General features: G+C 38.7%; 1 protein-coding gene across 13 annotated transcripts in view; it reads right to left on the bottom strand.

Moving 5' to 3' along the window:
* LCORL (ligand dependent nuclear receptor corepressor like) overlaps window positions 1-25,025 on the bottom strand; it is a 164,661-nt gene extending 139,636 nt beyond the window's left edge. For 2 of the 13 annotated variants that reach the window (XM_045474424.1, XM_045474423.1), the window contains exon 1: window positions 24,671-25,025. In XM_045474424.1, the coding sequence (XP_045330380.1) occupies window positions 24,671-24,821 (151 nt within the window). In that variant the 5' untranslated portion in view covers window positions 24,822-25,025. Of the gene's footprint in view, window positions 1-23,609; window positions 24,048-24,670 lie in introns of those variants that run through there. The other 11 variants (XM_045474432.1, XM_045474436.1, XM_045474422.1 and 8 more) reach the window with 9 other exon arrangements.
* Between the last annotated feature and the right edge of the window lie 2,915 nt (window positions 25,026-27,940).

Genomic DNA, 27,940 nt, shown 5'->3' with positions numbered 1-27,940 from the left:
GGAAATACATTTTAACTACACTGTGTCCATATTATTTCCCTCTATCTTTTAATAAGTTTGTAAATTATTTTTATAAAGTTGTAATACTAGAATATTCACAATTTATAGCACTGATAATGCCTTGCCTTAAATGAAACTAATAAGTAAAACAACTAGATTTATATACAAATAAAAAGACAAAATATGGGATAATAATATGCTTTAGGAAAAAACATAATAACTTAAAGAAGAAAGTTTGTGGAACATTTAAATAATCCAGCACAGAAAAATTCAATGTGTAACTTTTACAAAAGACACCTTAGCACATAAAGTATACCGACTCTTACATTGAAATCATTTGTAGGAAGCAGACTATGAATGCTTTAAAGGAGACAGCAAGAGAAAAATATGCGCGTCCAGGATGAAGGAAAGGGAATGGGACAGTAAACAATAGATGAGAATTTCAATTTCATTTGTCACGTTTCATTCCTTTAAGATGAAAGGTACTTGAATATACATCATATTACACCCTGTGTAAGTTTTGGAAGCCTGATCCAATTCACAAATTGAAAAAAATTTTATAACTCCAAACAGTGAATCTTTGTTACCTTAAAGATTCACCTCTATTGAACATTATTCTCAGCAGTACAGAAAATGTGAAGTTAACTGGAGTATCTCTCTGATTACTAAGGCTCTTAGATATCAGAATCATTATTCTAATCAACTTTCACCATTTAAAAGAGCATAAGACAAGGGGCATCTGGGTAGCTCGGTAGGTTGAGCATCCAACTCCTGACTTTGACTCAGGTCATGATCCCAGTTTTGTGGGATTGAGCCCATGTTGGGCTCAGCACAGAGTGTGGAAACTGCTTGGGATTCTCTCTCCCTCTCTCTCTGCCCCTCCCCTGCTTGTGCACGCATCACTCACTCTCCCTCTCTCCCTCTCTCTGAAATAAACTTAAAAAGATTCTCTCCCTCTGTCCCTCTCTCCCACTCATGTTCTATAAAAATAAAAAATAATAATAACAATAAAGAGCATAAGACTTTATTAATTCTACTTAAAACTCTTCAATTGGTCTCTACTGCTTACAGGATGAATTACAGATGTTCTAAAATAGCATACATGGCCTTCTCTGATCTAACCTCTGCCTATTCTCCCAGCTTATTTTATATAGTTTCATCATAATTAAATTACATGTCTCTTATAAGAAACAACTCATTATGTTTTACACATCTGAGCTTTTTGCTCATGTCTATCTGAAATGTTTTTCCCCCATCATCTTTATTCATCTGTCAAGTATCCTGTCTTCCAAACTAACCTAAAATATTTTCTTCTATCTTTACAACTAGCTGAGTAATCATGTTAGAAGTTTATTTGTGTAGAATACGGTAGAGCTGGTATACAGGTACTGTCTAAATGGTATCACAAAGTCTTTTCTAATCTTATTTGTCAGAATTTATTGTTACCACATTCTTCAAGTATGTTCACGACCTAATTTGTCAGAATTTATTATCACATTCTTTAAGTATTCGAGACTTTTTCTTTCTTTTTCTTTCCTTTTTTTTTTTTTTTTTTTTTTTTTTTGTTGTTGTTGTTGTTGTTGTTGTTAAGGAAGGGAGCTAGAATTCTTAGCTCCTTGTCAACAGGGACAGCATTATTGCCTTTGTTGTATTATCCTTAGGATCTGTCATAGTGATTCATGCAATAATATGTGGTTGAATTTCATGGCTAACAGAGGATTTGGATAAAAGGAAAGAGAGAGAGAGAGACCATCTATTCTTAACACTTTTTTAATAAAGAGGTAGAAGAGTTTTTAAATAATAAGGTGACTAATATAAAAATGAGCATTTGTAGCAAATGACAGTATTTTAGAGAAGACTAAAACAGGTGACAAAGTTTTCGTATATTCAAAAAACATTTTTGTTAAACTAATAAGCACTTGTCTTAGGTCACAGTTTAGTGGGAAAGAAAGGCAAAACAACAAAGATCAATAAACGCTACATAAAATGATAAAATGTGTGAGATGAGAAAGACTAGAGAGCTAAGTCTAAGAGAAAGTGGGAGAAATAAGAAAATATATCATCAGTATTATTTAATTGGAGGAGGGGAGAAACAAGTGTCAGTAATGAGCATTGTGGCCAAAGCATGATTAAAGATGTTAAAGATGATAATTGGTTAAAGATAATTTTAATATCAGAGAAGACAAATTCAAGATGAAAAGTAAACACTCTTACAAATAAAAGAAATGATACTCAAGTATAACGTAAGTAACTTTCAAAGGTAAGCAGTTTTTAAGGCATAAGAAACTCAAAAGCAACATATACCATGGCTTAACTCTACTTGAATTTAGTGACTTAATTCTGTATAAAGAAATTGGTTCTTAAACCCGTAAAGGGAAAGAGGTAGGGGAGGAGAGTTTATGCTCCTTGAAATCTCAACTCACTTTTGATACAGTTTATCATTCATAAAATTCTTGTCTCAGCTCCAAATGTCTTTTGCCTATTTCCAAAAGTCAAGACCACCCTCAAAGGACAAATAATATTACTTGCCACAAATGGGGTTATTAAATGTGCCACGAGTTGTAAGACATTTTTACTAACATACTTTATACAAATAGCCATATGGTAGAACAAAAATACAAAAGGGACAACACAGATGCCTGACAAATTAGAAATTTTAATATAACTCGATTATTATCTTAAAATAACCACATAAGAGAATAAAACAGAGGCAGAGAATATTAAGTGTATTATTCAATTTACATTATATTTATGTTTATGTTTTTAGCAATGAAAGGGTGACTGTATTGAAAAAATTCATTCACTCAACATTTAAGTACTCAGTGAGTACCAAAAAGACAGGGAAAGAGAAAACACGTTTTTTTTTTTCTTTGCATGCAACACACACACACATAATAAAACATGGTTTTTTTCTCTGAGTGCATACACATATACCTTGAATGTGGTGGAAAATAACAGCATAAATGTTTATGATAAAGGAAGGTGAGAGTGATACCACCACACAGAAAAGGGTACCAAATCCAAAGTTGGAGAAGCTAAGGAAGGCTTCCTAAGAAAAGTGAAGTCTAGTCAGCTAAGATGAGGCATAAAAATAACCCAAGAATTGAGCCACAATTAAAAATGTATAATGTATAAAAATGTTAACTGTATTGTTTGCAATAATGTAAACGAGAAACAACCCAAATATCCCTCAAAATGAGAACAGATGAATAAATTATACATATTTACATATCAAAATATTATAGAGCAATGAAAATGAATAAACTATACCTAAAGGCAATAGCATGAATGAATCTTACAGATATAATGTTGAGTTTAAAGAAACTAGATACAAAAGAATAAATGCTATATAATTCCATTCAAAGAGAGTTTCCAAAAACAGGCAAAAATAATCTATAATGTTAAGAAGTCAGAATACTATGTACATTTGCAGAGGGGACAGAGATTAGTGATTGTGAGAGGATATGAGGGGACTTCTTGCGGAGGGGTTCTATTTCTTGATCTGGTGGTGGTTATACAAGTATGCTCATTTTGGTCACTGTATACTTTTCTCTATGTAGCTATACTTAAAAAAAAAAAGTTCACCAATAACAGCTATTGGTAATCCACAAGGAGAAAACAAATATGGAAAACCCAGAGGCACAGTGCTTGAGAATCTCAAAATGGTTCAGTATGACTCTTCTGTAAAATACCAACTACAATACCTGTACTCAAAGTTATTATGAGGATTAAGGGAGATTAACATATACAAAGCACACACCTGGCACAAGTATTAATAGGTGTTCAATAAATGTTACCTGGTATTATTTCTACACTACTATTACTGTGCTACTGATGCATTTGATTGTTGGTAGTGCCCAAGGCAGAATGACAAAAAGGGTAAGGTAGTATAGAGTCAGTAGGTTTGCTTTTCCAAGCCATGTTATGAATTTAGACTATCCTAAGGTTGGAACAAAACCAATGAAGCTTTTATAGTCATATGATCACATTTGAATTTAGGAAAATTACCTACAGAAAGAAGATGTGAAGCTTTAAAAAAAAAAAAAAAGGTATCAAGAAGAATGAAACTGCAACAAACACTGCAGGGAGGTCCACAATTTTTATGATACAAAGTTAGTTGGCATCTTAGAATAAAAGTTACTCTAAATTCAGTTTACTGCAAAAGTATCAATTTAATACTTTTTATATAATTGTAACTTTAAGTTACAAACGGCATCAGGACATTCTGTTCAAATTGTTCATTAAAATTAAACCAAAAACATTTATTTTTTTAAGTCTCCTAGAATCATCACAATTATTATCACTAAAAAAATATTATACACATAGATGAATATCTATATATATCTAGACATCTATATCTATATACATCTATATATATCTCCATCTATATCTCATAAACTTCAAATCTTCTAAGCCATAAATTAATTTGCTGTGGCTCTTTTAATAAACACTCAAGTCCTAAGTACCAAATTATCATGAGTGCTGACAAATATAACACTAATGTGAAAACATTTTAATAATCTATTGTTATTTCAACAACAACCAAGTAAGATGAGTGCTCTGAGGGATTTTGACACATTAGCTATATCACTGTTAATTCAGTGGCTCTACAAGATTAAAAAACAATGAACTGCTCTTCATCATATGCAATGAGTCTATTAATAAACAGTATCTTCTTTGGTTTGCTTCATGAATAGAAAATGTCAGATCCAAGACATAAGCAGCAATGGTTTCTTAATGGCTTTAGAGCTATTCAAAACACAGAGCATAAAGATGGGAGGAAGAGAGGGAGAAAAAGGGTAAGAAAGACAATAAGAGAGAGAGTAAGCTTCTGGGGTCTAAACTCAATTTTTTTGGCTCATAACCAAAGCATAATCAACCCAAAATAGTTTATATTAAGCCTAAAGGCAAGCAGTAAGATGTCATAAATGTCATATTTTTCACAACTCTTACATAAATCCATAATTACTTGCAAGGAAATGTGTAATCTGGGTTTATTCATATTAGAACAAGAAAAGGATTACAGAATTCAGACAACCAATATATAAAATGCCTTGTTCTGATTAAAAATTTTAATATTATGGGAATGCAAGCTGGTGCAGCCACTCTGGAAAACAGTATGGAGGTTCCTCAAAAAATTAAAAATAGAACTACCCTATGACCCAGCAACTGCACTACTAGGCATTTATCCAGGGGATACAGGTGTGCTGTTTCGAAAGGACACATGCACCCCCATGTTTATAGCAGCACTATCAACAATAGCCAAAGTATGGAAAGAGCCCAAATGTCCATCGATGGATAAATGGATAAAGAAGACGTGGTATATATGTACAATGGAGTATTATTCGGCAATCAAAAAGAACGAAATCTTGCCATTTGCAACTACGTGGATGAAACTGGAGGGTATCATGCTAAGTGAAATTAGTCAGTCAGAGAAGGATAAATATCATATGACTTCACTCATATGAGGACTTTAACAGACAAAACAGATGAACATAAGGGAAGGGAAACAAAAATAATATAAAAACAAGGAGGGGGACAAAGCATAAGAGACTCATAAATATGGAGAACAAATAGAGGGTTACTGGAGGGGGTGTGGGAGGGGGGAATGGGTTAAATGGGTAAAGGGCATTAAGGAATCTACTCTGAAATCATTGTTGCACTATATGCTAACTAATTTGGATGTAAATTAAAAAAAATAAAATTAAGTATTATGTTGAAACAAATTTTAATATTAAAAATTAGGCCAGAATTTGTAATATTGTTAAAGCTGGGTCACAGGAATATGGATATTCATTATGCTTTCTTCTACTTTTGTACATATTTAAATTTTTCCATAATGATTTTTATAAATTATGCCCAAGTTTTCAAATATTCTTCTGGGAAGGCTACTTTTGATTCCCCCAAAGAAAGAGTAATCATGGTTTGCATAGGGTTGGTCTAAAACAAGAGAACTGTTAACAGTAAATTCACTGAATGGAATGTGGAAACTGGCATTCCTATGACCCTCCAAACTTAAAAACAAGCTAACAGTATCAGTTGAATCTCAGTTAAATATCAGAATAAGTGCTAATTCCTTAGGACAATATTAAAAGCAAAACAAAAGAGAAATATTCACAATCTGGTCCTGCAGCCAATTTTTGTACTCCCATGGTTTCTGCCATGTTGCAACTCTCAGGGATGCTATAATAATTTTTGAGGGAAAAAAAAAAAAAAGAGGGAGATCAAGAGTTTAGTTTTAGGTATGTTGCACTTAGGATATGTGAAAGACATACAAGTAAGTGAAGAAAGACCAAGTAAATCAAATACTGAAGTAGGTTAGGTAACTGGAAGTATATAGAGAAGATGAAGGTAAAGGTAGTGTTTGAGATTTTGTTTAAATAAAAATGGAATCATTATATGTCAAAGTATGGGGGTCTAAAAACCTACAGTGAACCATGTTACACTCTAGCAACTTCAATACAATTAGGGAAAACTGATTTGAGACAGTCCAAATTACTTACATGTATTATAAAATTGTTCACTAACATATGATTACAATATAAAATCATTCAGTTTATCTACACTAAATTTTCCTGACAGATAATAAAGAATCAAATTTTGGAGATAAAAAAAAACAAAATACCACACACACAATAATAATCAAGCTCTAAAACCATCCCTGGACCTTCAAATATTAAGAAAACAAGAATGTACAGGCACTACATCATTCCTACAACAGATGTAGGAGCTTTAGAGCTGTGAAATATGAAAAATATGCTGTTCTATATCCTATCCTGGATAAATGTCTCACAATCCAATTAGGCTTACAAAAGAAGCCTGCAAATTATTTTCTCTATTCTTCCTCCTTTTTCTGTATGCCCATAGCTCATCAATATCTAAAATCTGTTGACTGTAATGCATCATATCTTTTGAATTTTTCCTTCTCCATTTCTACTACAACTCTTATTTCAGATCCTCATAATTACTTGGTTGGGCTATCTTGACATCTCCCTGGTTGATTTACCTGTCATATTCCCCTAGTAGTCTACTGGCAGAGTAATCTTACAGAACCACAAATGAAACTAACCCACCAATGGAAGTTAAGATGAGTTACTTAACTCCCATATCTGTACAGTGGAGATGATAAAAATAGTTCCTTTTTATATAACTGTTGTGAAAATCAAGTGAATTCAAGTGTAATCACGTAATAAAGAAAAATAATTAAAAATAACAATAATTACTATTATATTCTGCTTAGAAGTTTGTTCATGATTCAGCTTCTCTTTCTCTTTTCTCATACTCCACAATCATCCTATGACCATTCTTGGACCCATACAAGGAAACCTGATCACTCTCTTCCTTGTGTCACAACTTTAATATTGTATATGCTTCTATTATAGCATTTATTATAGTAAGAGAACTTTGTCTGCCCTACAAGACTGTGCTTCATGCAAACAATCTAATGCATCTGAGTCCCCTAGCACAATGACTGATCCATAAATACTGAAAAAAAATTATGAGGAAGAGATGCACAAGAGGATTATAGCAGATGGCCAAGCTTCCTTTGACACTGAAAATCCTATCATTCTTGATATAAAATAAAAGAGCAATTTTAGAATGATCTAAAGAATGAGAGGGCCAGCAAAAACTCACTCTGTGACAGAGGATGAAAGGATCTGTGGATTCAGACTGATGAGAAGTGTGAAGATAAATAACATAACTTAGTAAAATAAGCAAATAAGTAAGCTAATGTATACTCATAGGGATATTCAACCCCACTTATAAATGATGCCTATGTCATAATGGAAATATTAAAAGGTCAAATAATAAGGCAAAGGAGAAAAAATAGGTAATGATTAAGCTGATGCCATAATGTTGGTGTGTTAAAAAAAAAAAAAAAAAATTACCAGGGCATTACATTCCTATATTCTGAATGGGTCTAAGGGAGCACAGGCAAAGGAGAGTTAAGATGAAACAATAAATTGTCACTAGCTATCTATTTGATCATTTGCCGTTCTTTGGAAAAGTTCAAAAGAGACAGAAAGGTGATAGCCATCATTCTTGGAATTAGGATAGAGAGCAACTTTATATCCAGATTAAAAACACTGACAATCTGTGCTGGGGAAAATCCTTGCCCCACTAACTCCATGCTCCTACCACTGGCCATTCCCAACTGAAGGACCAAGAAAGAAATTTGGGTATATTGTTTCTGATTAACCCACATTCATAGAACCCTTAACTGAGATATGTGCCTTTAAATAACAGAAGCCCAAGGCGCCTCGGTGGCTCAGTCAGTTAAGAGCCCGACTTTGGCTCCGGTGGTGATCTCACAGTTTGTGGGTTTGAGCCCGCATTGGGCTCTGTGCTGACAGCTTAGAGCCTGGAGCCTGCTTTGGATTCTATGTCTCCCTCTCCCTCTGTGCTCCTTCTCTGCTCGCACTCCATCTCTCTCCTTCTCTCTCTCTCTCAAAAATAAATAAACATTAAAAAAATTTTTTTAAATAACCGAAGCCCCTATTCTCTTCTATTCTTCACCAGGAACAGAGGGCTGAGGAGGTCTAAATCCAGAATTCTTTTCCCTACCATTGAAACTCAGGGTTCTGAAATGAAGCAGAGAACTGCAGTATTTTACTAAACCTTTAGACATGACTACCTGATCAGGAAGGATCAGACTTGTTAATTTTTTAATCAGGTTTGACCAGGAGAGCAAATATAGACCTGGATCTGAATTCCACCTTCATAAAGTCAGCCTCTCTAAACTTCAGTTTTCTAATCTGTAAAATGAAGATAAAAATTGTGCTAATTTGCATGTGAAAATTAAATGTGATTAAAACATATACACATAGTGTATGACACATGATAAGCACTCAGTAGATATTAACTATCATTATTCCAAAGAGCAATTCTTAGTGTTGAAAAACCTGCAAGACAATTTACATATTATTAACTATGTGGTTTTAAGGGCTGAAAGTGATTAATTCAAAGAATGTAATATTTGACTCATAACATTGCTTTTATTTTTTTTTTAAGTTTATTTATTCTGAGAGACAGAGAGAGAGAAAGCATGAGTGGGGAAGGGGTAAAGAGAGGAGAAAGTAAGAATCCCAAGCAGGTGCTAACTGGCAGTGCAGAGCCTGACGCGGGGCTCGAACTCACAAACCGTGAGATCGTGACCTGAGCCGAAGTCAGACACTTAACCAACTGAGTCACCAGGCACCCCCATAACTTTGCTTTTAAATACTTATTGTTACTTTGTAACAATCTTAAATTTACAGAAAGTGTTTTAATCTTAAGTATGGTAAAAACTTTTATTTTCCAACTATTGGAGAATAAATGGAGGTCCCATGACCCTTGAATTCTTCAACAAGTAATTCCTACAGAGGTATTCTCTTACAAATACAAGTATCAAAATCAGGAAATTAACAATTATACATTAGGCACAAAGCTACTGGACAGTCACTGCTCTTAGGCCCCTTCTCAGTGAATGGTATAGGGCATGTGTATATATACACACACATTTACTTCTATATACTATACACTATGAAAATCATGAGTTCATACCAGTATCTCATTTCCAGTCCAACACTACAGACAGCATTCTAGTTTTCTCCAATTCCATATTTGTAACTCCCTTCTCAGACAATGAGAGGCCTGGTTCCCATTATCTTTAATATTTATTTTTTTGACCAATCTCCCTGTATATAGCCAATCTCCCATTGTGGCTGCCTTCCCTTCCCTACAGGGACGCTTTCCTTGACCCTCTCTGCCCCAACACCCCCATGCCTTCTCCATGTATGTAACTTCCTCACCTTGTTCAGGTCCCTATTCCTCAAGCCTGGCATCTGTCCTACAAGAATACCTTCCTCCTCCTGTAATACCCTACCTATATTGAGTTGACCCTTCCATTGGGATGCCTTCCTCTCCCCACCCTCAGGCTTTGATATCTTGCACTGGGATGCCTCCATGCACGGACTCCCTCCTCATCCAATCTGCTTCAATACACCCACACTAGGCTACCCTCCTTTCTTTCCCCCCCAACCTTCCAGTAGCTATCCTCCTTATCATCCTCTTACTCTGTTGAGGTCTAGACACCCCTTACTAGCACCAACCAACCCTCCCTCATACCAGGTCTACTATCCTTCATAGATACCCTGCCTGGACTCTGACACCTTGCACCAGCATGCCCTTCTAGGCAGATTATTCCTCACCTCTCAAAACTCCATCAACCCACATGGGGACCCTCCTCATCCGTCAGGCTCTGACATGCCATTCCTCCAAAAGGACATGGCTCCTTCTCCCACATACACCATCCAGTGTAGACACTTACCCTCACTTGGTCCCATCTGATGGTTTTAGTACTGAATTGTTCAGAAAGGGAAGAGGAAGAGGATAAGGAAAAATTGGTAACATTTTAAAGAAAGAGATACAGTGAATAAACTGGATAAGTATCCACAGTCAGAACTGATTAAAAGCATCATCTCTTTATCAAAGTATCTGTTTTTTCCACTTAAAAAAACAGTTCTCTATTTTTTATAAATTTAAAAAGTCACTTGATAAAGAAGTTAGTCTTGTCTTTCTTTTCTCACCAAACATACATTTTACTTAAGTATCTTACACAGGTCTATAGAAAATCTAGTTCATTAAAAAGAGTGAGAGTTTAGAAAATATGGTTGTGGGGCACCTGGGTGGCTCAGTTGGTTAGGCATCTGACTCTTGATTTTGGCTCAGGTCATGACCTCATGGTTCCTGAATTGAGCCCAGCATCAGGCTCTGCGCTAAGTGTGGAGCCTGCTTAGGATTCTCTCTCTCTCCCTTGCCCTTTCACCCTGCATGCGCACTCCCTCAAAATAAATACGCTAAAAAAAAAAAAAAAAAAAAAAAAAAAGAAGAAGAAACATGGTAGTTTCAAACATTAGAATGAAATATTTTTTTAAACATCCAAAATATGTAAGTTTGACTTGTTTTCAGTATAATACTAGCTGTATCATTTCCAGTAAACTTACCTCCAGATATAACTGCAAAAAGTAGCTTGGATTATTGGAGGAATAACACCTTTTCCTTGCTCCTTGTTTCTGTGAGGAAGGATGCTTCACAAGCATAATATCAGCCTCTCTTCACCCCTAGGGAAGTGAACTGCCTGATCTAATTGGTGATTTTGCAAAGAATAATTGAGTAGACAGAGCTCAGTTCTGCTCCTTTTCCCCTTGGGAGTCAGCTATTGGGAAAACATACCTGCAGAGAGCTCATATTTTGTTCTGCTTCCCTAGTATGCCTAGAACAGGGTGGCTAAGTTGGCCTATGCCAGACCACGTGATTCTCCCAAGCTGTTCCTCTAACCTGATCTAATCAGCAACAGAAGTGATATTCTGGCTCCTATCTTTTTCCTTGTTTCATTTTTCAAGTTGTTCAGAACCCAGACAGAAAAGAAGGGTGCCATTTGCAAGTACTTCAGCAATCCAACATCTTAATTAATATATTGAAGTGGAGATTGCTCATTTCCCAGTTTTGACTTAAAAGGGCTGCTTCAATTTGAGCTTCTTAAAACTATTACAAACAAAAAAAACCCTTAAACCTGAACCAACAGCAGATGTTCAAAATGAACATAAGCCAACTTATCTGATCATGCTTATTAGCCATTAAAAAAAGAAAAACTTCAAGACTCATAATTTCCTCCTTATAGAGGCCATAATTTATACTTCTAGTCCCACTCCCTACTCCCAGTCTATATTCCAATGACCCTAGAGTGCTGAATATTCTCAGAATATATCATTATTTAGACTTCTATACCTTTTGCTTTTACTATCCCTCTGCCTGTTCCGTCCACCCTACTCTCCTGCTAGATTATTTAACTTAGGGATAAGAGAACTATGGTCTATAGGCCAAATCCAGCTATTTTTGTAAACAATTTTGGAATTTTGTTAACAATTTATTGGAATACAGCCATGCTCATTTATTTATATATTGCTTTTGCACTGTAACAGTAAAGCTGAGTAGCTGCAACAGAGACCATATAACCCACAAAGCCTAAAATATTTACTATCCAGCCCTTTACATAAAAACTTTTACACAACACAGGAAACCTCATCAACAAAACAAAAGGGCAACCTACTGAATGATATCTGCAGAGAAGATAATCTGCAAATGATATATCTGGTAAGGGGTTAATATCCAAAATATATAAGGAACATATACAACTCAACACACACACACACACACACACACACACACACACACACACACACACAAATCCAATTTAAATGAGATTACCTGAATAAACATTTTTCCAAAGAAGACCTACAGATGGTCAACAGACACATGAAAAGATGCTCAACATCACTCACTAATCACTAGAGGAATGCAAATCAAATCTACAATGAGATATCACCCCACACCAGTCAGAATGGCTAGTATCAAAAAGACAAGAAATAACCAGTGCTGAAGAGTATGTGGAGTAAAGGGAATGCTTCTTCACTTCTGGCAGGAATGTAAAGTGGTGCAGCCACTTTAGGAAACACAGTATGGAGGTTCCTCAAAAAAGTGAAAATAGAAACACCATATGATCCACTACTGGGTATTTAGCCACTGAAAACAAAAACACTAATTCAAAAAGATATACGCACCCCTATGTTTACTGCAGCATTATTTACAACAGCCAACCCAAGTGTCCATTGATGGATGGATGAAGATGTGATAGATAGACAGAGACGTAAGTCAGCCATAAAACAAGAATGAGATCTTGCCATTTGTGACAGTACTGATGTGACTAGAGGGTATTATGCTAAGTGAAATAAATCAGAGAAAGCAAGTACCAAATATTTCACTTATATGAGGAATCTAAAAACAAATAAACAAAAAAACCCTAGAATGTTAAATACAGAGAACTGGTGATTGCCAGAGGGAAAGTGGGTGCAAGGATGGGCCCAACAGGCAAAGGAGATTAAGAAGTATAAACTTCCAGGGGCACCTGGGTGGCTCAGTCGGTTAAGCATCCAACTTTGGTTAAGCATCCGACTTCCGTTCAGGTCATGATCTCACAGTTTGCGAGTTTGAGCCCCGTGTCAGGCTCTGTGTAGACAGCTCAGAGCCTGGAGCCTGCTTCAGATTCTGTGTCCTCCTCTCTCTCTGCCCCTCCCCTGCTGGTACGCACACTTGCTCTCTCTCTTTCTCTCTCTCAAAAATAAACATTAAAAAAAAAAGTATAAACTTCTAGTTATAAAATAAATAAATCAGGAGCTGAAAAGTACAGTGTAGGGAATAAAAAAAGTATGCCAACTCTTGCTTTCACTCAATCTTTTGAAGTTTCATCATTTCAGATCCTTCAAATCAAAATTAATTGCTCCCTCTTCTGTCTTTCCATTATATTATACCAACTCTGATACTTAACATCCCTGACAACTGTGAGTGCTTTAATAAAAGCAAAGTCTAAGCCCTATTTCTTATACACTAAGCTTTTTACACACCCACAGTCCCCACCTCTCCCAACAATTTTCATTCTTAGGGGAAGTATTTTGAAAGAAGCTTCTGCCCTTTTCTCTACCCCTTATTGAGTCCTCCCAAAGGAAAGAAGAATGACTAATATTGGCAGCATCCTGATAGTTGTTCCTAGTGGGATGAATTGTTGTCTTAAAGGTCACTTTTCATGCATGGCCAAGCTTCCCTCTTACTCTGCCTAGATGGTCACACCTTACCAATAAGCAAATCATATGATAAACTCACCAAGTTCTACAAGCACAGAACTTCCCAGTATTTTAGAAGAGGTCTACAGTTCTAACTGCTCTGTCTTTGATTGTTGGTAAGTTCAATTCAGGAGGACAGGGAGTAAAGAAGTCTGATTTGTCCATACAACCTCACCATTTAAATTTATTTATTTATTTTGAGAGAGACCATGAGAGCACGAGCAGGGAGAGGGGCAGAGGGAGAGAGAGAGAGAGAGAGAGAGAGAGAGAGAGAGAGAGAGAGAGAGAATCCCAAGCAGGCTCCACTTGGTCAGCGGTCAGCTCAGAGCCAAACACGGAGCCAAACTCACGAAACTGTTGAGATCGTGACCTGAGCTAAAATCAAGAATCAGACGCTTAACCGACTGAGCCACCCAGGAACCCCAATACAACCTAATTACCTAAAAAGCTAACATTTTGATCTTTGAGTCCTAAGTCTATTTCCAGTTAAGAACCCAATAAGGAAGAAACATAGAATTAAACACTCCCCCCCCCATCAACTGCCACACAGTAGGACCAAGATCTGTGAGGATTAACTGACAACAGTAAATTAATTGGAAAAAAATCATTTCTTTAAATTGTATAACATTAATTCCACACATATCTTAGTGATGAACTTAATTAGGAAAAAAATTTTTGAAGGAAAAAAAAAGAGATACGTTTAGGGGCGCCTGGGTGGCGCAGTCAGTTAAGCGTCCGACTTCAGCCAGGTCACGATCTCGCGGTCCGTGAGTTCGAGCCCCGCGTCCGGCTCTGGGCTGATGGCTCAGAGCCTGGAGCCTGTTTCCGATTCTGTGTCTCCCTCTCTCTCTGCCCCTCCCCCGTTCATGCTCTGTCTCTCTCTGTCCCCAAAATAAATAAACGTTGAAAAAAAAAAAATTAAAAAAAAAAAAAAAAAAAAAAGAGATACGTTTAGAGATCACATTCAGTGACTCAAACCAAGCCCATCCTATTTATCTGTCTCAACATATTGTTGCTATCAAGTCTGAGATTAATTAAATAACATACAAACTAATCATTGATATTACTGATTCAAAAAAGCAGTCCCCACCATAATGGTATCTCCTATTTAAGAAACAAACATCCCTAGACCCCAGGGTCTTCCAATTACTGCCCCATTTATCTTTTTCCTCACAATGTAGCTTCTCAAATGAGTAGTCTAATAATCCTTTATATACATCTCTTATTTTCTAACCTATTACAATGTGGCTTCCCTCCCCACCATACTGCTGCAATTTACTAATAATGTCATTTAGAACCTCCATGTTGCCAAAAACAATGTATACTTCCCTATTTCAAGATACTTAACATCTCAACAACATGTAACAATCTCCTCTTAGATTTGGTGATACTACTCTTTCCTGGTTTTCCTACTTATACCCTGTTGTCTTACTTTTCAGTGTAAAAGTTCAGTGGCCTTACCTTGGGGCTCCTCTTCATCTGCCCAGGGAATGTTAAGATTTCCTAAGACATGGTATAGAGTACTCTACTCTCTAATTATCCCTTACCCCTAGGTAATCTCATCCATTTCCATGGATGTAAATATCGTCCTCTTTTTAAATGTTTATTTATTTATTTTGAGGAGGGAGAGGAAGAGAGAATGAGTGGGGGAAGGGCAGAGGGATAGAGGGAGAGAGAATCCCAAGCAGGCTCCACGCTGTCAGCACAGAGCCCAAGGCAGGGTTCAATCCCATGAACCTTAAGATCATGACCTGAGCTGAAATCAACAGTTGGATGTTTAACTGACTGAGCCACCCAGGCACCCCTAAATACCATCTTTATGCTGATAATTCCTTAATTTATATCTTCAGCACAGAAAAAAAACTACTGTATAAGTATTACAGCACCTTTCCCCAAAACAAAAAAATAGTGAACATGTAAGGACAGATATTATCTTAGTTTACAGAAAAATGACTTGTGCCAAAGGCTATAATGATTAAGGCTAAGGAAAAAAAAAACCATATTCCTTCAATTCTTAGTCCTTTCTACCATTTGTTAGGACTCAGTCCCTTGTCCCTAAATGATTTACTACTTAAATATGAAGACTACTGGACAAGTTACTTCCTACATACAAACCTTGCACATACCCATCAGAAACAAATTGGCCAGGGCACCTGGGTGGCTCCACTGTTTGAGTGTCGGACTCTTGATTTCGGCTCAGGTCATGACCTCACAGTTCATGAGTTCAAGCCCCATGACGGGTTCTGGGCTGCCAGCATGGAGCCTGCTTGGGATTCTCTGCCTCCCTCTCTCTCTCTGCCCCTCCCCTGCTCACTCTCTATGTCTCCCTCTCAAAATAAATAAATGAATATTTAAAAAAGAAAAAAAAAAAGAAATGAATTGGCCAATCTGAATGAATTAATGAAAACTTGTTTTTCAGTAAATACTTTAGAAAAGACTCTAGGTTACAATTACAAGTTACTGAGGATGCAGGGTAGAACATACAACTAAAAAGATACTCAAGAATTTGGGGCAATGTATACAAAAAAGAAGTAAAAGCAGATGAAAATGTATAGGCTGTCTAAAGAAGAAGCCAGACATACAAATAAGGAAGAAGCAGTCTAGTAAGTTATGATGTACTTCCTGAATATGGTTATTAGTATTTACTTGATGAAGAAAGACAAATGGGAGATATTACTGCTTTGTAAACTATAAACCAAAGCAGTTATTTCAAATAATGATTTAATATAGACTGAAACACAATAAAACCAGCAATACAGATATTGATATAAACCAAAATCTTATCTGAATCTCCCCAAAGGGCTTACTTCACGATAAAAACTGAATCTATGAGACAGTGCAAACAAAGTAATAATAACTTGGCAACAAATAAAATAAAAAAGAAAAACAAGAAGTGAATGTAAGTGAGGTTAGGTTTCTTGTCAATTATGAGAAAACTGTATAAAATGAGAGGAGATAGAGAAAAGTGATCCTTCATTAAGTTTCACATTCTCTTACCTTCTGTGGTGAATAAAAACTTTTGAAAGAATTGCTTAATGATAGATTCAGCCCTAAGTATGGACTCTAATAAAGTTAAATGGGTCCCCAAAATTTTGAACCTACGAATTTAGTGCTCTAACCAACTGTTATCACCCATGAATGCTGGCCATATATATACACACCAAGAAGAAGGAATACTATCAAAAAAGAAAAAGATAGGAAGTCCACACACAAAATGTAAAATAAATGAAAGACTAGATTTACTAATAAGGGAGAAAAAATTGCATGCCCCAAAATCTACATGCCTTTGTTGCTTTCTCCTCTCAAGACTGCACTGTTGTAGAGTTAAACACCAGGGCTGAAAGTCAGACAAGTCAGGGGAGCATGGGGGAAATACTTAGTAACAACTTCTCAAGGTGCACAGCCAAGCCTTGAGGGATACACATATATAGCCAGTCACGGGAAGTAGTATGGACATGAAGAAACCAACCTGTAGCCTCTAACATTTGCAAAAATACAAAATTCGCACACTACTTGTTTCTAAGGATGGCAGAACTTTACCCTCCCAAGTATAAAATAATCCAGGAGTATAAGGGATTTCAAATTTTACATGTAAAATCCATTGACGTGCCTATTTAAAACATTATTTTAATGTTTATTTTTGAGAGAGAGAGAGAGAGGGAGTGGGAGAGGGGCAGAGAGAGAGGGAGACACAGAATCTGAAGCAGGCTCCAGGCTCTGAGCTGTTAGCACAGAGCCTGACACAGGGCTTGAACCCACAAACTGCAAGATACAACCTGAGCCAAAGTGAGACGCTTAACAGACTGAGCCACCCAGGTGCCCCAGACCTGCCTATTTTAAAGACATGCTGGATACATGTATTAAACACCCAACTACTCATTATCAACACAGATTCCATTTTCCTGGTGAACATTATTAGTGCCATAATTTACACCTTTTTAAATGGGTAAAAAATTGGCTACAGCCAAGTGCCAAGGTTTTTGGGTGGCTGACCCATCCATACCAGTCTTCATCAAATTAAGATTTCTAAGTAAATCTACCCTTTTGGAATTTACATGGCAGTAATGAAAAGATGACGAAGAAGTTTGTGGGGAGACAAAAGATCAGAAGGCAAGAAGTAGCCAGAAAGAAATGTCAAGTTGATTATCTAAAATTTTATTTACCTGGACTGCCCTATCTTTTAAGTGTCACAGCTCTATGAGTCGCTCCCATAACTTCTTCACAGGTTAAAAATAGAGGAAGAGACTATCCTCTGACACTGATACTGCTATTATAAATGGCACAGGTAGTTTGGAAGAAAGTTGCACTCTACAAACACTTGCAGAGTGCAAAGCTTTAAGGAAGCATAAAATACAGAGTAGGTACCAACAAAGAGTAGCTGCAAGATGATCTAGTATGATCTAGTAGGATACAGATTTTTTTTTTAATGAATTTAAACTAATTTCTTGTATTCAGTTACTACAAAGCCAAAAGATTCCTTAGAGTGTAGGAAGGCATCAAATGTCTTTTTAGTCACTCCATATATAAAAAGACAGGATTATACTAAGTGATATACTAAGTGATTCTAAAACCCTGACTCTGTGGCTCTAAACTAACCTTAATACATATAATGCAAGCCCTCACTATCTTTTCCACTAACATGCCTCATGATCCTTTTATTGTATATCAGCATTCCCACCAGACAGAATCTACTGGCAAAAGCATAAAGCTCAAAGCTGCTAATAACTTGTATAAATCACTAATAATAACACCTAAAATTTATGGAATGTTTTTTATATGACAGACACATATTAGCATATATCAACATAATTCTCAAGCCACTTTATTATCTCCAATTTACAGATAAGAAACTAAAGTACAGAGAGATTAGGCAACTTGTAAGTGGTAACACTAGGTTTCAAAGGTAGTCTAGCTCCAGAGCTTACTTATTTGCTGTATTAGTCTATACAAATAAAAGATTTGGGGGAAGATAAATTAAGCTATAGGTGTGGTTATTATCAACACTCTGAAGTAAGTGGTACCATGGTATCAGGAGTTGGCTGGAGCTACTACACCACAGAACTATGTTGTGCAATGAGGTAGCCATTTGCCACATGTGGCTAATAAGCACCTGAAATGTGGCTAGTTCAAATTAAGATGTGTTAGATGTATAAAATATCTGATTTCAGGGGCACCTGGGTGGCTCAGTCAGTTAAGCGTCTGACCTCAGCTGAGGTCATGATCTCATGGTTCCTGGGTTTGAGCCCCACGTTGGGCTCTGTGCTGACAGCTCAAAGCCTACAGCCTGCTTCGGATTCTGTGTCCCCCTCTCTCTCTGCTCCTCCCCTGCTTGTGCTCTCACTCTCTCTCTCTCAAAATAAATAAACATTAAAAAAAAGTTTTAAATACCTGATTTCAAAAATTAAATATTAAAAAAGAATTGAAACTAACTCATTAATAATTTTTGTATGGATTAATGTTAAAATATTTTGAACATACTGGCCTAGAAAATGTGCTTTTCAAATGTGGCTACCAGAAATTTTAAATTAAATATTTGGCTCCCATTATATTTCTACTGCATAACGCCGGTATGTAGGGAAGAAACTGGAGTTTATAGAATGATTCTAATCAAGTCTTTGCCATTTTGGTTTGATGTAGCAACCTTAGGCAAATCAGTTACATTGAGTATTAGCTTTTGTATCAGAAAAATAGGGTTTAAAAACAGCGCTGAAACCTAGTGTTCAGATTTTGGTATCTAAATCTATTCTACACTAAAAAGAATGGAGATGCTCCTTGGAGAAATGGCTGATTTAAGGGCTGGGACAGGTTAAGTACAAGATTAACCTGGAATATCTTATTTTGGCAGGAAGTGCTCAAAAAATCATTTGAGGGGTGCCTGGGTGGCTCAGTTGGTTAAGCATCCGACTCTTGGTTTCAGCTCAGGTCGTGATCTCAAGGTGCATGAGATCGAGCCCCACATTGGGCTCTACGCTGACAGCATGGAGCCTGCTCGGGATTCTCTCTCTTCCCTTCCCCTGCTCAGGTGCTCGCGCACACTCTCTCTCTCTCTCATAAAATAAATGAACTTTAAAAAAAAAATCATTTGAGAGATAAGGGTGAGAGGGGTTGTAGAGAGGTGTGATTTGTAAAAAACACTGGAACCAGCTTGATGAGTCACCCAAAGGCCAAACCTGAGACAATCTGGGAATCAAAATAATGACAGCAATGGATGTAACCATTAAATAAAGTAAGAATCCATGACTTCAGGGGTGCCTGTCGGTTGAACATCCAACTCTTGATTTTGGCTCAGGTCACGATTCCAGGATCTTGGGATCAAGCCCTGCATCAGGCTCCACATTGAGCGTGGAGCCTGCTTAAGATTCTCTCTCTTGCTCTCTCCCTCCCTCTCCCTCCCTCCCTTTCTCTCTGTCTCTCCCCCTCTCTCCCTCTCTCTCCCCAGCTCATAGGTGTGCTCTCTCTAAAAAAAAAAATAAAAAAAAAAAAATAATCCAGGAGTTCATACAAATAGAAATAACTGGATAAATAAATAGTGGAGAGGAGATGGGAAAGATGGCTTTATGACAGAATACCAACTACTAATTATAGAAGGAATGGTGAAGATAGAAAATCATGAAAGGATGTTAAAACTTGTGAGTGAAATATGGGTTTGACTATGTAGATATTCTGTTCCTCAAAACATTTTCCCATCAATTACATATCAATTACAAAAGGATAAATAGTAACTTTCAGGGAGAAATATGGAGAACACCACCTTAACCAAATTTTCAAACCTAGTATCACCACATTGGGACAAACCAACATCACGAACCTCAAGATATGATGTACTGATAAAGAGAGAATATCTCTTTAGAGGTATTCCTGCCAAAAATGTATAACCAATCTAGTCATGAGAAAACAACAGACAAATTCAAATTGAGGGACATTGTACAAAATAACCATTCTGTACTTTTAAAAAATGTCAAGGTCAAGAAATACAAGAAAGGCTGAGGAAGTGTTCCACGTTAAGAGAGACTAAAGAGATAGGACTAAAGAGATCACAGGATACATGATGTGGGGTGGGGGGAGGAAGGGGACTAATAGATAAAAGATAAAAATTGAGCATGAATTATGAAATAGATAATAGTATTATATCATTTTTAAATGCCCTGGTTTTAATAATACACTGTGATTAGGTAAGATAATGTCCTTGGTTTTAGGAAATATACACTGAAGAATTTAGGGGTAGAGAGGTATGATGTCACCAAATTATCCTCAAATGATTCAGAAAAAATATACATAGATAAATAGATATAAGGCAATAATGATAAAGCAAATGCAGCAAAATGTAAGCAAAATGTAATACAACTGGTGAATGTGGGTAAAGGTATACAGGAGTTCCTTGTACTATTCTTCCAACTTTTCTTGTAAATTTGAAATTTTATCCAAATTAAAAGTTAAGAAAAAATAGAAAAACAAATACTTGGCCTGTCTCCCAGACTGACTATCCTAATGGACTATACAAGTTCTGGTAATGCTTAAAAATATGCTAATGCATTTCCTTTATCCTCAACTTTACTTTGTTTTAAATTTTATGACTTATCAGATACTAACTGTATTATATATTCCATAAAATCCAGGACTTTGTCTGTTATCACTTAATGAGTCATAGTCATAGTCATAATGAGTACTAGGATACTATTTATTAAATCCAGTAAGCACTCAAACATTTGTTAGCTGAGCATACTCAAAATTATAGTATAGGATGATGATAGAAAAATAATCGAATTATAAATTGTAAATAGAGCTACTGATTAGGACACAGAATTTGTAGAACAACTTTTCAATTAAATTATAAAGAAAAACCAGGAATAAAGTATAGAGTAGTCAGAAATCTAACCTAAAGACATGAGTTCCACAAATAGAGAAAGGCAAACATCACTTTCCTTATCAAGGGTTAAACATCTTAGCTAACTACCAGCAGTCATGACAACTAAAATGATCTTTTTCCTCCATGAAATTAGAATAAATAGATGAGTTATAAAAAAAAAATCAGGTTACTTTAAAAACCTAGGCTAAGAACTGAGATTTAAAATTTCACTACTGGCTCAATATTAATTTGTTATATGACCCTAAATTACTGCTTACAATTCCTATGTCTCATTTCAAAATAAGACTTTTGGTAGTGGGGGCGGGAGGGGGCGGGGCGACGCGTGGGTGGCTCAGTCAGTTGAGCATCCAACTTCGGCTCAAGTTATGATCTCGCTGTTCACCAGTTCAAGCCCGACAATCAGCTCTGTGTTGACAGCTCAGAGCCTGGAGCCTGCTTCAGATTCTGTGTCTCCCTCTCTCTGCTCGTACTCTCTCTCTCTCTCTCTCAAAAACAAATAAACATTAAAAAAAAAAAAAAAAGACTTTTGGGTCATTTCATTTTCTTTTCAAAGGTAGAAAGTGTAATGTTTTATAAAAATTATTTCAAGCAATAAGAGCACTGAATATATTCAATGCAAAAATACATACATATAAATATTCACACACATGCAAAGGAAAAAGAATATGGCTTTTTTGTAAATATGTTTACATAGTATTGAAAGTAAGCACATTAATAGCAAGAGGCAATTTAAAATAATTACACAAACTACACTTAATCCCAATTCACACTATGAATAGGTGCTTCACATATAGGATACTGGGGGAAAAAAAACCCCAATCAACAAGTGTATATCCTGTTTAAAGGAGTTTTACTGTTTATTTCAAAATACCAATGACAAAAAGTATGAGATGGATTTTGCTAGGTCTCCTGACTGGGACTATGGGAAACATTTCTCAAATATAATTAGAGCAGGAAAAAATTTCCTTTCAAATACAGTACAGTTATACACATTACATTAAAAATGTAATATAGAGATTGCATGTAAGACATACCACATCCACTCAATTTTCAATGTCTTCCAATCCTACTTGAGTATCTAAGTAGGTAAAGCAGAAAGATATTCTAAACCCCCTTTTCCATCAAAGCCAACATCGTGTTTAATTAAAATTTGACAACTTTTCAAAATACACATATTTCTGTGATATAGAGCCATTTTTCATGGATCTAAGTAAGAAGATACGGGAAAAAACCCAAAGAATTCTAAAACAAAAACTGACCTAAGACACCTCCGAATTACTGTGTGCCGCGGCAAAACTTAACACAATTATATCGTGAGCCAGGGTTTCAATGCTGTCATTCTGCCTGATTCTAACCGAACTCAACAATTTCTACACAGGTTGTCAGTGGAACAGATCTTTAGATAAGCAATTGTGAAAACGGATCCATTTTGTATTTAGGAAGCACTAGCAACAGTCAGCTTAACACTTTTATAAAAGAATAATACCGTGAGGGTTTTTTTTTTTTTTACTTTTTTTTAAGAACTAAATCATTCATAAATACTCGACTAAAGAAAGCTATTTCCCAGAATGTTTCCTTAAATAAAACCAAAATATATTTTATAAGGGTTAAACATTAAGTTGCCTAAAGTGAACTTAAATGCTCCTAGTCAGAGCAATCTTCTTTCTTGTCATTTCCCTATTTCCACCGTTTTCTGCAGTGCACATTTCTGAGCTGAGGCTGTATTAGTTTATCCTACCACTATCTCCTTTTCACTAGTGAAAAACGAGAAAGATCTTCAGGCTAACCAAACAAATCTGAGAGGGGTGGGGGAAAAGGGGCGCGAGGTGGCGCAAGAACAGATGGAAAGAAGGTAAGAGAGTTGTTTTCTTAAGGCACTAAGGTTACTCCTCAACTCCAAATGCTAAGATTTAATCGCCAGTGGAGCAAGCTGCTGCCGCTATCCATCCACTTCTTAAGACAATGCAACGCTCCTTTCTACCTCTTCCCCTACTCTCCTATCCGCAACCGCCTTCCAAAACAAACAGGCATAACACACCCCATCCCATAACCCTCCTTGCCCCTTCTGTGCCCACTAAACCAACCTGCTGGATAACAGCTCCTCGCATACGTCTCACTCAGACAAAAAAGCGACGGCGGCACGGTGGGGAGTTCCCACCACCTCCTGCCACCCCGAGCAACCCGCAGAATGACAGCCCCAAGCCCAGAAGTTTGTAGCAAAACGATTCCCACCCCACCAAAAGGGAAGACCGAATTACAAGAGAACGGGGATGGGAGGTGGGGAGGGCGACGTGCGTGTACATGCAGGGAAGGGTCCATCACATGACAGTACAAGAGGACCAGAGTCGTCCCGGCGTCCGCGAGGAGGAAAGGGGGGCGGGGGGAGAAGGGTGCCGTCGCCATGGCAACACCCCCCATCCGTCCAGACTTCCAAAGAGGGGGAAGAACTTCAAATCCCAACCGTCAGCGCTCGAGCAGCTCCTTCTTAAAGGGGTACACACAGCGCCGCCGCCGCCGCGGCCGCCGCCGAGCGCGAGAGGGCAGAGTTGGGTGCCCCCGCCCCTCGGGCGACGCCCCCGCCGCCCCTCGCCCCCAGCCGGCCCACCCGCGACCCCCGCCCCGCGAGCGCCCGGGGGTCGCCCCGGTCCTAGTCACCGGGAACTCGGCCGCGTCTACCCGCCCGGCCCCCGGCGGCGAGAAGGGGGTGTGTGTGCGCCCGGCGGGGGCGCGGACCAGCCCGCCTTCCTCCCGCCGGCCCTGCCCGCAGGCTCCCCTCCGCCCCGGCGCCGACCCACCGGGCCGCTGCCTCCCCCCGACAGGGTGGACGGCGGGCGGCGAGGGGGCACCGCGGAGTTGCGGGGAGAGCGCGAGCCAGAGGTTTCCTCGGGGGCTCGGCGAGCGGGTCCGAACTAACAGTTCCTGAGGAGCCCAAGAGCTGAGAAGGGAAGGAGCGCGAACCGCGCAGGGCGAGAGCCCCCAGACAAAAGGCAAGCGCCGGGGCCGCCGCGCCGCCGCCGCTCCCATCGCGCTCCCCCATTGAACTGACCCGAACGAGAGACTGAACTAACCCCCTCAGCCACAAACTCCTCGGGCTGCTGCAGCCGTCGCCGCGCGGAGCCGGGGCCCCGGCCCGTGTCTCTCTTACCTACACAGTGCATGAGGCGGTGGCGCCAAGAGTCGAGTTCCCGCCGGAATCCTCTCCTCTCCGCCGCGCACCGAGGGCTCCGGCACTGAGCGGCGGCGGCGGCGGCAGCAGCGGCGGCGGCAGCGGCCATTCTCTCTCTTCCCTTGTCCATCTGCGTCCCGCGTCACGCGCCCTCATTTACATACGAGCGGCGCAGGCACGAGGCAGGGGCGCGAGCCCTCGGCGCGAGCCCCGGAGCGCGCACCCCCCGGAGGGGGGGTTGATTGACACGTGTCACTACCTTCCCTCTGCCCTTCCCTCCCCCTCCCACCACTCCCTCAGGGAGAGGCGGGGAGGGAGCGTGAGGAGAAGGAAGCAACCTGCCGCTTCCGCTGACCCCGCCTCCCCATCCACTCCCATCTCCCTCCTCCCGCCGGAGTTTACTCAAGCAAGCCATACTGCTCCCACCGCCCGCGAAAATCCTGAGCGGGAGCGAGAGCCTCGGAGCCCGGCCAGAAACCAGCGTGCTAATGGAGCGGACTAGCAACGCCTCCCTTCTGACTTCGCGACGCGACTCAGGCCGCCTGGAGACTTCACTTCCCAGGCTCCGTTGCGCCGGGGTCCCGAAGCGGAGCTTGCCGCCGCGACGCGATGCCTGCCGGTCGTTGTAGTCCAGCAGGGATGGACACTCACTAGTTGTCTCACACTTGAGCTTGCAGACTGGCCTCTGACTTCTTTGCGCTGTGCGACTTGTGGGTTTAGCCTCCAACTTGCCATCAGGATTTTGCTGCCAGCGTCGCCTGGTCTGACCCAGCCGCCTTACATTCTCTGGGCTCCCGGATAGAAGAGCGGTGGAAACCGCCCGAGTTGTCTGCGCTTTGTGCTTTAAGTCTTGGAAACTTTTGGGGGTCACTGTCATCCTGCCACCGGGATGACAGGAATAGAGCAGGAATAGATGCAGGAATAGAGCAAGCTGGCCATTCGGCCGCATCAGAAATAACTGCCAAACATCCAGAGGGAGATGCCAAAGTGACTTCAGTTCCAGGGCAAAGAGATCTCCGAGAGCGAGAGTATTTACAAGGATTAGGAAAAAAGAGGCTTTTCATAGAAAATTATTTACGGGGGGGATTGGGTGTGGCTAGGTGAAAACTCCGAAAGGGGAAACTGTTATGTTCCGCAAAATGTAAACTCCCGTAGGACAGCGACCCACTGAGACGGCTGTACCTTGACATCTCTCACTTCTCTGACTCTAGTACAGTGCATGGCACGGGATTTAGCATTTTACAAATGTTATGGAATAAATTCTACGCTGTGCTAGAGAAAATATTTCTTCTTCAGAGAGAGAGAGAAAACTTTTGATTAAATATAAACTCCAATGACATTTTTTACTTTTGCACCAGAGTGTGCATGAAGTTCTGTATATGTGCAGGGGTCAAGCCAAAGCTAAGACACCCAAAGTTTGCTGAGAAGTACTGTGTATTACTGGAAATGTATGCCCAAGTCTGTGGACAATACGTTTTATTCTTCTTGGAAACTCCTATGCATTCCGAGTTCAGTTCCACCCTCCCTGTTTTGTGGCTTATCCTTATTGGTTTTCTGGATTGCTTGCTTGCTTCCTTTTTTTTTTTTTTTTTTTCTTCCTATGAAAAAGTGTTTCATTGTTCATTACCTCTCAATAATGAAGATGTAGTTTTACATTTTCACAAAGAAAAAAGGATGAAATTTGAATTTCACAGTCACCCTTCCCAGAATGGTCATAGTTGGAGGAGCAAGTGAAATCACTTGTGAAGATGCTTTTGGAATGATCAATGGATGATTCAGTTACAGATTCCACTCATATTACAATTGCCCAGATGATCAACCTTTGTAGGTTTCCTGATCACTTTTACAGTAATCTACATTAGTTAGGATGGGCTAGGTTATGGTGCAGTAACAAAAAATCTAAAACAGCAAAAAATGGTATTTCCTGCTTATCTGACTGTTCATGGGGGGCTGCGGGGTGGTGAGGGATGGGAGAGAGGGAGGACTGCAGATGGTTCTCACCAAGCAACCAGATGACTTAAGGAGGCTCCAATCTCTAGAATGTCCCCACTTTCACGATATGCAGAAAGAATATGCATGGCAAACTGGTTCTTCCTGAAAGTTATACAAGTCAATTCTACTCCCATTTCATTGACAAAAACAAACCATATGAGCGTACTATCTTCAAAGGAGCAGGGAAGTGTAATTCTTTTTCCTCAGAAGGTAGATAACCCAAATTTACAGGTAAACTGCACCAATGATCACCGCAATCCATTCTTCTAGTCATCAACCTATAGTTCACTCAACTTATGATACAGAATACATTCACTCCTATCACACATGAGACAATTCTAACATTTTCATTCAGTAAAGACATTAATCTCAAAGTTCAACATCTCTGGGTGAATCTTGGTAGTCCCTTATTAAAACAGGATAAAACTTCTTTTGTGAAAGATAATCTATCCTCCCTGTTTATACACACACACACACACACACGCACACACACACACGTACTCAACAAACTGCTGGAATAGTGACAGAATAACCATGGTAAACATTCCTATTTAGAAAGGGGAAGAATGGGAGACACACATGAATAGTTTTAGCAAATATTTTACCACAGCTAGCATGGATTGCCAACTTTCCAGCTACTAACAATAGTTTCCTTGCCACCACCCACTGAGTTTCTAAATCACAGCTACATATTTTAGGTTTTCTGTCATAACTATACCTCCTGGGTACCAATTTCTACATTAGTCAGAATGGACTAGGTTATGGTTTAGTAACAGTAACCCAAAATCTCAGAGGTTTAATACAGAGATCCATTTCTTTTATTTCAAGTTTTATTTAAATTCTAGTTAGGTAACATGTATGGTAAAATTGGTTTCAGGTGTAGGATTTAGTGATTCATCACTTACATATAATACCCAGTGCTCATTACAACAAAGATTTATTTCTTAAACTATATGTTCTCTGAAAAGTATCAGGGAGAATGGGGAGAACTGTTCCATGTCCATAAAGGGACCCAAGTTTATGAAGCCCTACCATTTGGAAGCACCCTATGACAAGAAAAATAAGATGCTGAATCACAATCCAGCTTTTAAAAGCTTCTGCCAGAAGTGACATAGTTCCCTGGATGAAGTAAATCATGTGGTCATGCCTAACTTCAAAGGAGAGATATATCAGATAGCTTTAAGGGCATAACAAACCACTCCAAAACTTAATAGCTTAAAACATCAACTATTCATTTAGCTCATGATTGTATGGAAT

The sequence above is a fragment of the Leopardus geoffroyi genome, chromosome B1 (assembly GCF_018350155.1).
Source record: "Leopardus geoffroyi isolate Oge1 chromosome B1, O.geoffroyi_Oge1_pat1.0, whole genome shotgun sequence".
Lineage (NCBI taxonomy): Eukaryota > Metazoa > Chordata > Mammalia > Carnivora > Felidae > Leopardus > Leopardus geoffroyi.
Note: the sequence above shows the minus strand (reverse complement) of the source record. Positions and strands in the feature narration are given on the sequence as shown.